Source organism: Salvelinus alpinus, chromosome 1, assembly GCF_045679555.1.
Source record: "Salvelinus alpinus chromosome 1, SLU_Salpinus.1, whole genome shotgun sequence".
In the NCBI taxonomy this organism is placed as follows: Eukaryota; Metazoa; Chordata; class Actinopteri; order Salmoniformes; family Salmonidae; genus Salvelinus; species Salvelinus alpinus.
In genome coordinates, this window is record NC_092086.1 from 19,781,835 (window position 1) to 19,795,161 (window position 13,327).

General features: G+C 43.2%; 1 long non-coding RNA gene and 1 gene segment (V, D, J or C); both read left to right on the forward strand.

Annotated features, from left to right (window-relative positions):
* Positions 1 to 3,162: 3,162 nt before the first annotated feature.
* On the forward strand, positions 3,163 to 5,814 carry LOC139571142 (Ig lambda chain C region-like). The segment is given in 2 exon segments: positions 3,163 to 3,217; positions 5,065 to 5,814. Coding segments are annotated over 2 exon segments (372 nt in total).
* A 4,059-nt stretch (positions 5,815 to 9,873) lies between these two features.
* LOC139571165 (uncharacterized) lies at positions 9,874 to 11,378 on the forward strand. The gene is made up of 3 exons (XR_011674249.1): positions 9,874 to 10,368; positions 10,492 to 10,931; positions 11,234 to 11,378. It is a non-coding gene; the product is annotated as an uncharacterized lncRNA (long non-coding RNA).
* The last annotated feature ends 1,949 nt before the right edge of the window (positions 11,379 to 13,327 follow it).

The window sequence follows — 13,327 nt, forward strand, 5'->3', positions numbered from 1 at the left end:
GTGTTTGTATTTGAGCATGTTGATGAACATCAGTGTTAGCAGCACTAAAAGAGGGGGAGGTTAACTGAACTCAAACAGAGCAGCCTGCTCTCTTTTGACCAGATCCAGAAATAGTTGATCTCGATATCCAGGATGTAGAGCAGGTTTACTGTAATGTTAATGAATAACCAGAGATGGAGGTTTAGTTTAAATTACAACTTCACCCCATCGTGCCTCAGTGATCAGAATAGAGTCTGCAGTTCTGTCAACGTACACCAGAGTGAGACATAGGACCACCAATAATGACTGAGGAAAGATCTACATGTACTTTACAACAGGAACAGCTGTCTGTAGACCACTGGTTTCAGTCCCACCCAAAGACCAGCTGATGGTTTCATGTCTAGTATCTCTAGTTATCAGAGTCATTCACCAGGGACGTGTTTTAGATCTGACACTGAGTTACAGGCAGTGATGTGTTGTTCCCCTTCTCCCCCAGGACACACCTGCTTCCCCTCCCCTCCTCTCCTTATTTATAGCTTCATGCAAATGAAGAGGTTATTTTATCTCCTCTCAGAACTGTGTGGGGAGAGGGGGGGGTGGGGGGGTCTGCAGGTCACCAGAGGAGTGGACTGAAACTGAAAATGTGTCCCAAATGGCACTATGTTCCCTTTATAGTGCACTACTTTTGACAAAGGCCCATTGGGTTCTGGTCAACAGTAGTGCACTATAAAGGGAATAGGGAGACATCCTGAGTACCTCATAATTATGTTGGTCTTGTGTAGAACTAGTATAGGATAATAAACTCCATTCATGGTTTGATGGAGGTAGGAGATTAGATACCTCATCATTATGTTGGTCTTGTGTAGAACTAGTATAGAAAATTGAACTCCAGTTATGATTTGATGGAGGTAGAATATGAGTCAGTGAAGAAGACAGGGCCTCATGTAGAGCAATGAGAATAGCTGGTGATTGGTTAACTTCAGAGGCCCCTCCCTCTGGTCCTCCCTGTCTGTCTCCTTATAGGTGGGTCCTGCAGCCTCTCCTCTCCTCACACTCCAACCCTGCTCATCTCTCAGCTGGACAGTAAGGGCCGTTCACACCACACACTGACAACATGCTGGGGACACTCTGCACTCTCATCACTGCTCTAACATGTAAGGAATTTACTATATGTTCAACATGAATCAAAAAAAGCCATTAGAAGTTGTTAATTCATCTATTATTAAATGTCGTAAATTGTATTTCATTCCCACAGATGTCAGTTGCCAGAAAGCAGTGACACAGACACCTTCAGTACTGACTGTCAGTACAAAGGGAACTGCTACTTTTTACTGTGACATTACCAAAGATGAAGGCAATTATGCAAACTGGTATAAACAGGTTCCAGGAGGAGCTCCTCAGTATGTGTTAAGGTTTCACCATTCTCATGACTCTCCTAATCAATATGGATCTGGTTTCTCCTCTGATCGTTTCACATCTAAAGCCACGTCTGATAAGGATTATCAGTTTATAATCAGTAATGTGGAGGAGACAGACTCAGCAGTGTATTACTGTCAGACATGGGACAACTCTGTTAGTGAGTACGTATCACAGTGATATACACCATGACAAAAACCTCCTCACCAAACACACTCACTTCTGCTTTCAGATGTTCTGAATATAGACACTAACTGAATGTCAAGTCATCCTGAACCAGTGTGTCTGCAGGAGGAGAACATTCCATGCTTGTGTTTTACACAAAACCCTTCACACATTTACTAGAATGTTGTCATTAACAATTACAGCTAGTTGTCACAAAGCATGAATGATAAAGTGATATTCCAGAAGGTTCAGTCCTAACAGAAGACTCCATGTATCAGACAACCTCCATGATAGTCAGTCCCCTGGTTTACAGTAGAGACGTATTACATCAACAGTCATTTAGTGATCTACTGTTAGTTTAGAACCCCACTATCAGGTCCAGATATTCTCATTATGTTATTATCTATATTATGACATGCTGATTGCAGTAAGCTTACCAACATACTCATGTTATGTTCTGTTAATTACTGATGCCCCCTTTAAGAATGGAGCACCCTTGGTCATGCACAGTGTTGTTCTATGTTATTCTGGTACTAACTCGTTTTAGTAAATGTGAAGCTCCAGTTCCATTTCTTGTATTCAGAGTCTTTCTTATTATATGAATAAGTAATAAGACACTACAACTCACATGAAACTAAATACTTCTCTTTTCAGTGTAACCAAAATGATCCCATATAGTTTGTTATACCAATCTAAAATATATATATTTTTGATAGTTGAATAGTTACTGTATGTTACGAATCCCTTTGGCCCAGCAGTCTAGGGGGGATGGTAACGAGACCCGTAACATAACTCATGCAAATTATAGTAGTAAAAAAGTAACAGTGAGAACGAAATAACCACGGACAACTAAATTACCATCAAGCACTAAGGGTTTATTTTTAAACACGTGGTGAAGGAGGGCAGGAAAAGGGGCTGAGCTGGCCCCAAGGAAAGAAACAAATATCCAAAAACACCCCTAAGCTAGTCTAGCCTGCTTCAATACAGCTAACTAACTAACCAAAAATACAGCGGGTAGTCCGCCCAGTTCTAACTAGTGTTCTTAGACAAAGTATTCCTACAGGTAGTGTATGCCCATGGGCGACTTGTCTTGGTACCCCCTTTTCCCACCATCAAACAAACAGTCAAACACCATAACAAAACAATACTCACAGGGTAACAGACAAAGTGACATGTAGTTGCAAACCACAAGAGAACTAGAGCGAGATTGCATGACATAGAGATCGAACTCCAGAGAAAACAACTGACAGGATTTTAAACCAAGGGAAAGGGAATGTGATAGGGTAAGAGAAAAGGAGCAGGTGTCTTCTGATTAGCGACTGATTGGTGACTGATTGGGGAATGATGATTGCCACCTGTGAGGGGAGAAGGAGAGAAAAGAAATACACATACAGGATACACACACACAGGATACCTGTATCTGTAACACAGTAATTTAAATTGATCAGAAGTCCATCATTACAGAAGCTGATAAGCTTAGATATAGAGGCCCCTCCCTCTGTTCCTCCCTGTCTGTCTCCTTATAGGTGGGTCCTGCAGCCTCTCCTCTCCTTACACTCCAACCCTGCTCATCTCTTAGCTGGACAGTAAGGGCCGTTCACACCACACTCTGACAAGATGCTGGGGACACTCTGCACTCTCATCACTGCTCTAACATGTAAGGAGTCTGACTTCCTGGAGGTTTTACTTCCTGGTTTATTAATAATGAGTCTGTATGTTTCTCTTTACTACACGTCGTCTTCTTATTTCCCAGGTGTCAGTGGTGTGACTGTGGTGACACAGAAGCCTCCTGTTGTGACAGTGAGGAAAGGAGAGACGGCCACTATGGACTGTAACCTGGGGACTGTTGATAATAGAGACGGCCACTCTGGACGGTAACCTGGGGACTGTTGATAATAGAGACGGACACTCTGGACTGTAACCTGGGGACTGTTGATAATAGAGACGGCCACTATGGACTGTAACCTGGGGACTGTTGATAATAGAGACGGACACTCTGGACTGTAACCTGGGGACTGTTGATAATAGAGACGGACACTCTGGACTGTAACCTGGGGACTGTTGATAATAGAGAAGGCCACTCTGGACTGTAACCTGGGGACTGTTGATAATAGAGACGGCCACTATGGACTGTAACCTGGGGACTGTTGATAATAGAGACGGACACTCTGGACTGTAACCTGGGGACTGTTGATAATAGAGAAGGCCACTCTGGACTGTAACCTGGGGACTGTTGATAATAGAGACGGCCACTATGGACTGTAACCTGGGGACTGTTGATAATAGAGAAGGCCACTCTGGACTGTAACCTGGGGACTGTTGATAATAGAGACGGCCACTATGGACTGTAACCTGGGGACTGTTGATAATAGAGACGGCCACTCTGGACTGTAACCTGGGGACTGTTGATAATAGAGAAGGCCACTCTGGACTGTAACCTGGGGACTGTTGATAATAGAGACGGCCACTATGGACTGTAACCTGGGGACTGTTGATAATAGAGACGGCCACTCTGGACTGTAACCTGGGGACTGTTGATAATAGAGACGGCCACTCTGGACTGTAACCTGGGGACTGTTGATGATAGAGACGGCCAGTAGTGAGAGTGAAGCTCTGTCTGAATGGATGTTTCAGTTCCTGTCCTCTCAGTAGAGAGAGTGAAGCTCTGTCTGAATGGGATGTTTCAGTTCCTGTCCTCTCAGTAGAGAGAGTGAAGCTCTGTCTGAATGGGATGTTTCAGTTCCTGTCCTCTCAGTAGTGAGTGAGGAGGTTATTGTACGGCTGTGTATACAAACTGAATCACTGTGGTATTCGGACAAGGAACCAAGCTCATTGTTACTGGTGAGTACCCTTCTAATGTTTTCATCTACAGAATATGTTTTGTTTCTAATATAACGTTGTTAAGATATTATTATTTTTATATGTTTTAATTCATAAAATATTGTTTATATTTACTGATTTAATATTTTGTACCTGGTTAAATCTTGTCTCGTATGTTGTTTGTACATTTTTTATAAACAGTTTGACTGTGTGAATGTCTCTGGTTGGTCCGGGATGTTCGTGTTTTATCATGCTTTTCTTGTGTTTCTGTTGTCTATATAACTCAATGTAAAGGAGATACTTAATCTCAAGTGTTTTATCCTGCTCAATTTCTTAGACAAATGCATACTTTTTTTTATCCCACTTGCTTGTGAATTATTTGTATTTTATTTGAACAATTTGCACATTTCATTCATCTTTTAGCATTTTAGTCTTCCAGAACTGTGAAGAAATATTATAAATAATGTTTCCTGACATGTCTCTGTCTCTCTGTTCCATGGAAAATAACATTTTAACACAGTATCATGACTTATATCAGTATCATTGTAAACATCATGAAGAGCAGTTCTCTATATAATTGCTCTTAATGCAGGGTGTATTGGTAATGATACCCACATGTACTGAAATATAAACAGGTATCCATTGTGTTTTCTTCTCATCCCATCCGTTGACTACTTTCTACAGATGGAGATCTGGCTACACCTGCTGTGACCCTGTTCCCTCCATCCACTGAAGACCTCAAGTCCAGCAGAGCAACACTGGTGTGTCTGACTAGTAACCTGTCTCAGAAGTCCAAGGGGTTGGCAGATGTCAGCTGGATGTCTAACGGTGAATCAGTGACAGAAGATGTTTCTACCAGCCCTGCTGAGCAGCAACCAGACAAAACCTTCACGATCAGCAGCTATCTGACCATTCAGACTGCAGACTGGGACAAGGACCTGGTGTTCACCTGTAAAGTGTCGTTGGGGTCAACATTCTCTGAGAAAGAGATCAGAAAGACTAGTTGTAGTCTGTAAATCAATAGTTTCAGACAATCAATACAACTGGTAGTTTGTTATAGCTTCACAGCGAGTGCAGCTGTTATTTTGTTAGAATGTTTAAGTTGTGTTTTGATCCTTGCTTTGCTGTTAAATATAGAAGTTAAAATCCTAACAACATGGATGATATTGGGCTGAAGTCTGAATGCAGCAGTGAATAGTATGACAATAACCAATGTGATGTCAAATAGTTGTTGAGGGTTGTTTCTCATGACAAGTTACTATTGATGCATTCACTGTACCAGCATCATGTTCTCTAAAACATAACATCTGAAACACTGTCATGATGACTAGGTCTCTCTACTATTGTGAAATTAGTTGAATTACTAATGATTAATAGAGGAATTGTTAGAGCTTTGCTGTATTGTGGATATTAAATAAAGAACATTCTAAAGAACACGTGTTTGTATTTGAGCATGTTGATGAACATCAGTGTTAGCAGCACTAAATGAGGGTGAATCTGGAGAATGACTGTTTAAATTCAACCAAGACAGAAGAGCCCAGAATCCTTACCTGGTTTATTATCATAACAAGGATTCTGACCAACCAGAGATGACCTAACAGTTGACTGTAGCCTTACATGAGGATGCAGGATTGCCAGGTGAATGTTTAGAGAGTTAGAAGCTGCCATTATTGCATGGTATAAACTGTTCTCTAGTATTAACATTGGATGTTGGACTCAGTATCATTTCAGCATTATTACAACTGTATAGGTCTGGTCTTCACTTATTCTCCCACTGACATCAATCCATGACTGAGTGAACAACAGGAACAGCTGTCTGTAGACCACTGGTTTCAGTCCCACCCAAAGACCAGCTGATAGTTTCATATCTACTATCTCTAGTTATCAGAGTCATTCACCAGGGACGTGTTCTAGATCTGACACTGAGTTACAGTCAGTGATGTGTTGCTCCCTTTCTCCCCCAGAACACCTGCTTCCCCTCCTCCCCTTATTTATAGCTTCATGTAAATTAAGAGGTTGTTTTATCTCCTCTCAGAACTGTGTGTGTGGGGGGAGAGGACAAAAACTGAGACTATGTCCCTAATTGCACTCTATTCCATTTATAGTGCACTACTTTTGACAAAGGCTCATTGGGTTCTGGTCAACAGTAGTGCACTATAAAAGGATTAGGGAGATATTTGGGACTCATATTGAATAACTCATCATTATGTTGTCTCTATGTAGAACTAGTATAGGATGTTAAACTCCAGTTATGGTTTGATGGAGGTAGAATATGAGTCAGTGATGAAGACAGGGCCTCATGTAGATCAATGAGAGCAGCTGGTGATTGGTTAACTGCAAAGTCCCCTCCCTCTGGTCCTCCCTGGCTTTGTGATAGGTTAACTGTAGAGGCCCCTCCCTCTGGTCCTCCCTGTCTGTCTCCTTATAGGTGGGTCCTGCAGCCTCTCCTCTCCTCACACTCCAACCCTGCTCATCTCTCAGCTGGACAGTAAGGGCCGTTCACACCACACACTGACAACATGCTGGGGACACTCTGCACTCTCATCACTGCTCTAACATGTAAGGAATTTACTATATGTTCAACATGAATCAAAAAAAGTCATTAAAAGTTGTTAATTCATGTATGATGAAATGTCTTATTTAATTCCCTCAGATGTCAGTTGCCAGAAAGCAGTGACACAGACACCTTCAGTACTGACTGTCAGTACAAAGGGGACTGCCACCTTTCACTGTGACATCACCAAAGATGAAAGTTATTATGTAATCTGGTATAAGCAGGTTCCAAGAGGAGCTCCTCAGTATGTGTTAAGGTTTCACCATTCTCAGGCCTCTCCTGATGAATATGGTTCTGGTTTCTCCTCTGATCGTTTCACATCTAAAGCCACGTCTGATAAGGATTATCAGTTTATAATCAGTAATGTGGAGGAGACAGACTCAGCAGTGTATTACTGTCAGACTCGAAATGACTCTCCTTTTGCGTACGTATCACAGTGATATACACCATGACAAAAACCTCCTCACCAAATACACTCACTTCTGCTTCATGCGTGGCAGAGGGTGAACTCTAAGAAACAGCAGTTGGTCAGTGATTATTATAACACATACATGACACAATGGGAGATCTGGGAATGGAGGAACCATCCATCCCTACACGTCAAAAAGATTATAAGAAGACATTGTCTGAAAGGAAATGAATGTTGTCTTTCTTGTTGTGATCATCACCATCATCATCACCATCATCATCATCACAACCATCATCACATCCACCATCATCATCATATAAAGACTGCATCATATGGATAGTACTTTAACTCATGTATTTGTATTTGTATTTAAGGTATTTGTATTTATTATGGATCCCCATTAGCTCTTCCTGGGGTCCGGCAAAATTAAGGCAGCTATTGGCCTTATGTAGCCCCGCCCACTTGACCCAGTTCCATTCGAACGCGATTGTGTTTCCGTTTTACAACTACCTTCAATGCTAGTGAATTACCTCAGAGCGGTGGCTAGCTAATAATTAACAAACGTGCATCATTAACACATTTTAACAAATAAACAAAAACAAAACATGGCTCACATTTGGGAACACACACAAATGGCTCTTCGGAGGTCGGATGGTATCACCGTACCCCATCCATCCATGATTAATAATTGGGTGAATGAAATGACGTATGGGGACAATCTTAATTACTTGGTGCTCTCCTTGGGAGCGGATGGTTCCACTATGAAAAAGGCCTATCAGTACCTCCACAGTGGTAAGGTGGGCCGAGTTCTTCTTCACCAGGAGGAGGGAAAAGGATTGGTATTTTTGAAGGCTGATGTTCAGCCCAGCCAATCAATCAGCTCCTACCACTCTGCTTGGGTACTTGTATCCAATAACGGATCCGTAGAGACGGCTGGATGTCCTTGCATCGCTGGCCTTGGAAAGTCATGCAGCCTCAATTTTGTGGAAGGTAGGTAAATAAGCAAAGTCACTTGCATTTCAGCCTACATGTGTTGTGGTAACAGTTACTATAATCCATAGGCTAACTTTATGATAGAGTTCTCAGATTATATCTATGATCATTCTCAGCGTTACTTTCTCTTGTAATTGATGTTTATAGCCTATTTTCTTTGTTCCTTTTATTAATGAAAGTGTGCAATACTGCCTTATCTAGACAAAGAATGATAAAAGAGTCAGGCTTAACATAGCAGTTAGACCCAACGTTTTGTTGGATGGAAGCTGAATGGAGAATGTCATGATTTATTATTATTGTAACATGTATTTGTGGATCAACAGAACTGCCGTATTAATGTGGGGAATCTGTAAGTATCCTGTCAAATCTCATGTTGGGGAAGCAAGGTAGGTTTATGGAGTCCAGGTGAGTTATTTAAACATGTCAGCATCACATGTATTTCTTTAGTGTTATTAGTCTTTAGTGTTATTGTTTTTCTGAGTGAATAAGGTTTGTAAAATATCATTGTGGTTGGGGGTAATGCCTAAAGTATGGTAAGTAGAAGTGGCCTCATCTCATTGGGAACAATAGCAAGGTAAGTTTATGATGAAACTTGCATGTGTTTTGATTAAGTTGATCACATAGTCCTCAGTCACACAATTGTTAATAATGGGATTTTCTCTGAATGTCTTCTTGTAACAAACATTCTATCACAGGTGCAGAATGCAGTGTCCAGTGGGCTAACTGGCATAGCCTGCTCAGATGAGCAGTAACAACAGAATGCAGTGTCCAGCGGACTAACTGGCATAGCCTGCTCAGATGAGCAGTAACAACAGAATGCAGTGTCCAGCGGGCTAACTGGCATAGCCTGCTCAGATGAGCAGTAACAACAGAATGCAGTGTCCAGCGGACTAACTGGCATAGCCTGCTCAGATGAGCAGTAACAACAGAATGCAGTGTCCAGTGGGCTAACTGTGGCATAGCCTGCTCAGATGAGCAGTAACAACAGAATGCAGTGTCCAGCGGACTAACTGGCATAGCCTGCTCAGATGAGCAGTAACAACAGAATGCAGTGTCCAGCGGGCTAACTGGCATAGCCTGCTCAGATGAGCAGTAACAACAGAATGCAGTGTCCAGCGGGCTAACTGTGGCATAGCCTGCTCAGATGAGCAGTAACAACAGAATGCAGTGTCCAGCGGGCTAACTGGCATAGCCTGCTCAGATGAGCAGTAACAACAGAATGCAGTGTCCAGTGACCTAACAGGCATAGCCTGCTCAGATGAGCAGTAACAACAGAATGCAGTGTCCAGCGGACTAACTGGCATAGCCTGCTCAGATGAGCAGTAACAACAGAATGCAGTGTCCAGCGGGCTAACTGGCATAGCCTGCTCAGATGAGCAGTAACAACAGAATGCAGTGTCCAGTGGGCTAACTGGCATAGCCTGCTCAGATGAGCAGTAACAACAGAATGCAGTGTCCAGCGGGCTAACTGGCATAGCCTGCTCAGATGAGCAGTAACAACAGAATGCAGTGTCCAGCGGACTAACTGGCATAGCCTGCTCAGATGAGCAGTAACAACAGAATGCAGTGTCCAGCGGGCTAACTGACATAGCCTGCTCAGATGAGCAGTAACAACAGAATGCAGTGTCCAGCGGGCTAACTGGCATAGCCTGCTCAGATGAGCAGTAACAACAGAATGCAGTGTCCAGCGGGCTAACTGGCATAGCCTGCTCAGATGAGCAGTAACAACAGAATGCAGTGTCCAGCGGGCTAACTGGCATAGCCTGCTCAGATGAGCAGCGGCAATGGAATGCAGGGACTCGGAGGAACCTTGAGCCAAAGCGGATAAACAGCATTGACTTCACATACCATAAGGCCAGTGACCAATATGCAGAAAAGCGTCCAGAATGTCCACCCCTGCCTCCCACGCCTGCATTCCACTCACAGGAGGAATTGAATAGGAGCCTGAGACACCTGAATCTGCCCGTGGGGAGTCTGCTCTATAAGTGTTAATGCTGAACCGAGAGTAATATCACAGCCAGTAGCATCCCAGGTAGAATTGGACTGAAAGGAATATTTATTTATGGCTGTACCATTTTAATGTATTTGAATTATTCTGTTAAATGCTTTCTAACTCCATATAATACCTTAATATAGATTCTCTACTCTTTCTCAGCCACACGGAGAGCATGTCAATTACAACTGGCAGAAGTGCCTGTCCTTCTACAATGAATTGGTGAAACTTGACCCAACCCAGTCGACTGCGTTGGAACAGATCACAAAGGAGCACAGTGCCTCACACTTGTGGCATGATTCAAGGAAGCTTTGAGTTACTGCAAGCTCAGCCAAGAAGGTCCCTGTCAGGGAATCCACCAACCCTGGTAAGGTTCTCCAGTAGCATCTGTATCCCAGGTTACGAGGGAAAGCAGCCACACGCTACGGGAAGATAATGAGCTGATGGCATCCCAGCCCAGTGGTGTAAAGATGGAGTGAAGTTGCAGAGGGGATGGAGGACGGAGGGATGTGGAGTGGAAAGAGGGATCCTTGGAGACGAGAAGCAGGGACAGAAAGGAAAAGATGAGTCGTTCCACAAAGAGTTTCCTTTGATATTTTAAGGTGAAATTGTGCACCAAAATTGAATTTTAAAAGCCTGTTATATTAAATGATGTGCCCTTTAATATAGACCACATGGAAAATTCAATAAATCAGATTTTTTATCTGAATAAAGAGGTGCTAAACTGCCAAAATGCAGCACTTTGATATGTCCCTCTGAGACTTAATCCACAAATATCTCTAAGTTTCAACATTGTGAAGCCATAGTTATTTTGTTGCTTTGACAAACAACTGACTAGGTATCCCCCTTTCCCTTAATTATTTATGTGATTAGTGATTCATTTACGTCTGTCATCCATTTTAAGGTCAACTTTGTGTCCTGCTCCCGCTCCCCCTCCCTGGCACTCGAAGGCGCCAGGCTCCCCAGAATTATGCAATCCTGCCACCATCATTTACGGCCAGCAGGCTTGCCCAGCGCCCGTGACTCGGCCGGCCCGTCAGGATCGCCCAGGTGGGACGCCGGGTGGGGGGGTTGGGGGGTGGGGGGGGGGGTACTGTCACACCTGCTCCCGCTCCCCTCCCTGGTGCTAGAAGGTGCCAGGCTCTCCAGCATTAGGCACTCCTGCCACCATCATTACGCACACCTGCCTTTTCACCGTCACGTGCATCAGCGATTATCGGACTCACCTGGACTCAATCACCTCTGTCATTACCTCCCCTGTATCTGTCTGGTTCCCCGCTCTATTCCCTGCTGCAGCATTAATTGTCATATGTCCTTGTTTACCCATGTGCTGACGCTGTTCCTGTCCTGTTACCTGTCTGTTCCTTATTAAATGTCAACTCCCCTTACCTGCTTCTCTCCTCCAGCGTCGGTCCTTACAGTGAGCTGAACTTTTGTTTTAAAGGTAGACTCGGCGATATGATGTAGATACAGAAAGTAAACAGCTTAGTGGGTCAATTCTCACAACAACAAAGTGCATTGAAGCGCAAATCTCAACCTCTCCGCTCTTTTGATGTCCGGGCTACCACGCTGTACACAGTGTGAAGTGTACCCGTGCACATGCGCAGATACTGGGTGTGAGGGTGAAGTGTTGCATGTCTCCCATCTCAATATCTCCGGTGCAACTCGTGGCAACATCATTTTACTGAGTCTACTTTTTAATTCATATTTAATTAAACTACTCCTTTTTAAATCGTTTTCAAAAGAAACATTAAACATCTAATAGTTAAATCATATTGCAAAAGCAGGTGAGCTGGTTCTACTCTTCTTGGAAATGTTGTGGTGTTTTGTGGTGGAAAGCTGAGCAGATTTAGAATAATGTAGATAGGATATAAATGTTTTTACAATAAATACAACATTTTGAAGTTTGCATTCAATTCCTACTCCCTTTTGCACACAACAAGCTTCCACTCCCCGCTGTCACAAGGGGATTCATTACATGTTACCATGTGTTTGTGGATCAACAGAACCCCTGTCACAAGGGGATTCATTACATGTTACCATGTGTTTGTGGATCAACAGAACCCCTGTCACAAGGGGATTCATTACATGTTACCATGTGTTTGTGGATCAACAGAACTGCTCTCACAAGGGGATTCATTACATGTTACCATGTGTTTGTGGATCAACAGAACCCCTCTCACAAGGGGATTCATGGCTTATTTAAGAAGAAATCATCAACCCTGTTACTTTATTTGACACTTATTAGGCTTTTGTTATAGTCAATTCTTTATTTAACCTCTTGAGATGGGAAAACACCTTGTTTATGAAGGCGAATATGTGCTATTTATGACAAAATCTAAGAAATGTTTTACCAAGTTACACTTTTCAATAGGCACCGAATTGGTGGAACGACCCAGATGCTGGGCGGAGAGAGAAGCATTCAAGTATTTCAGACTAGAACACCGGCCTCTAATTTACCTTAGGATGCAGGAATGACAGGCCAATGTTTAGAGAGTTTGAAGCTGCCATTATTACATGGTTTAAACTGTTCAGACTAGAACACCGGCCTCTATTTTCGGCGTCATGCTACGGTGTTTCACATTCTGCATCAGTGATCAGAATAGAGGCTGCAGTTCTGTCATACGTCCACCAGAGGAGGACAAAGTACCACCAATAATGACTCAGGATATACATACATTAAAGCAGGCACAGTTTGGCGCCAGTCAGACCACTGGTTTCAGTCCCACCTAGTCTCGCCGGGCCATCCTTCCGTACTAACCCAGAAAAAACTGATGGTTTCATGTCTACTATCTCTAGTTATCAGAGTCATTCACCAGGAACGTGTTCTAGATCTGACACTGAGTTACAGGCAGTGATGTGTTGCTTCCTTACTCCCCCAGTACACACCGGCTTCCCCACCTCCTCCTCCTCCCCTCCTCTTCCCCTTATTTAATGAAGAGGTTATTTTGTCTCCTCTCAGAACTGTGTGGGGAGAGGAGGGGGGGGGGGTAAGATA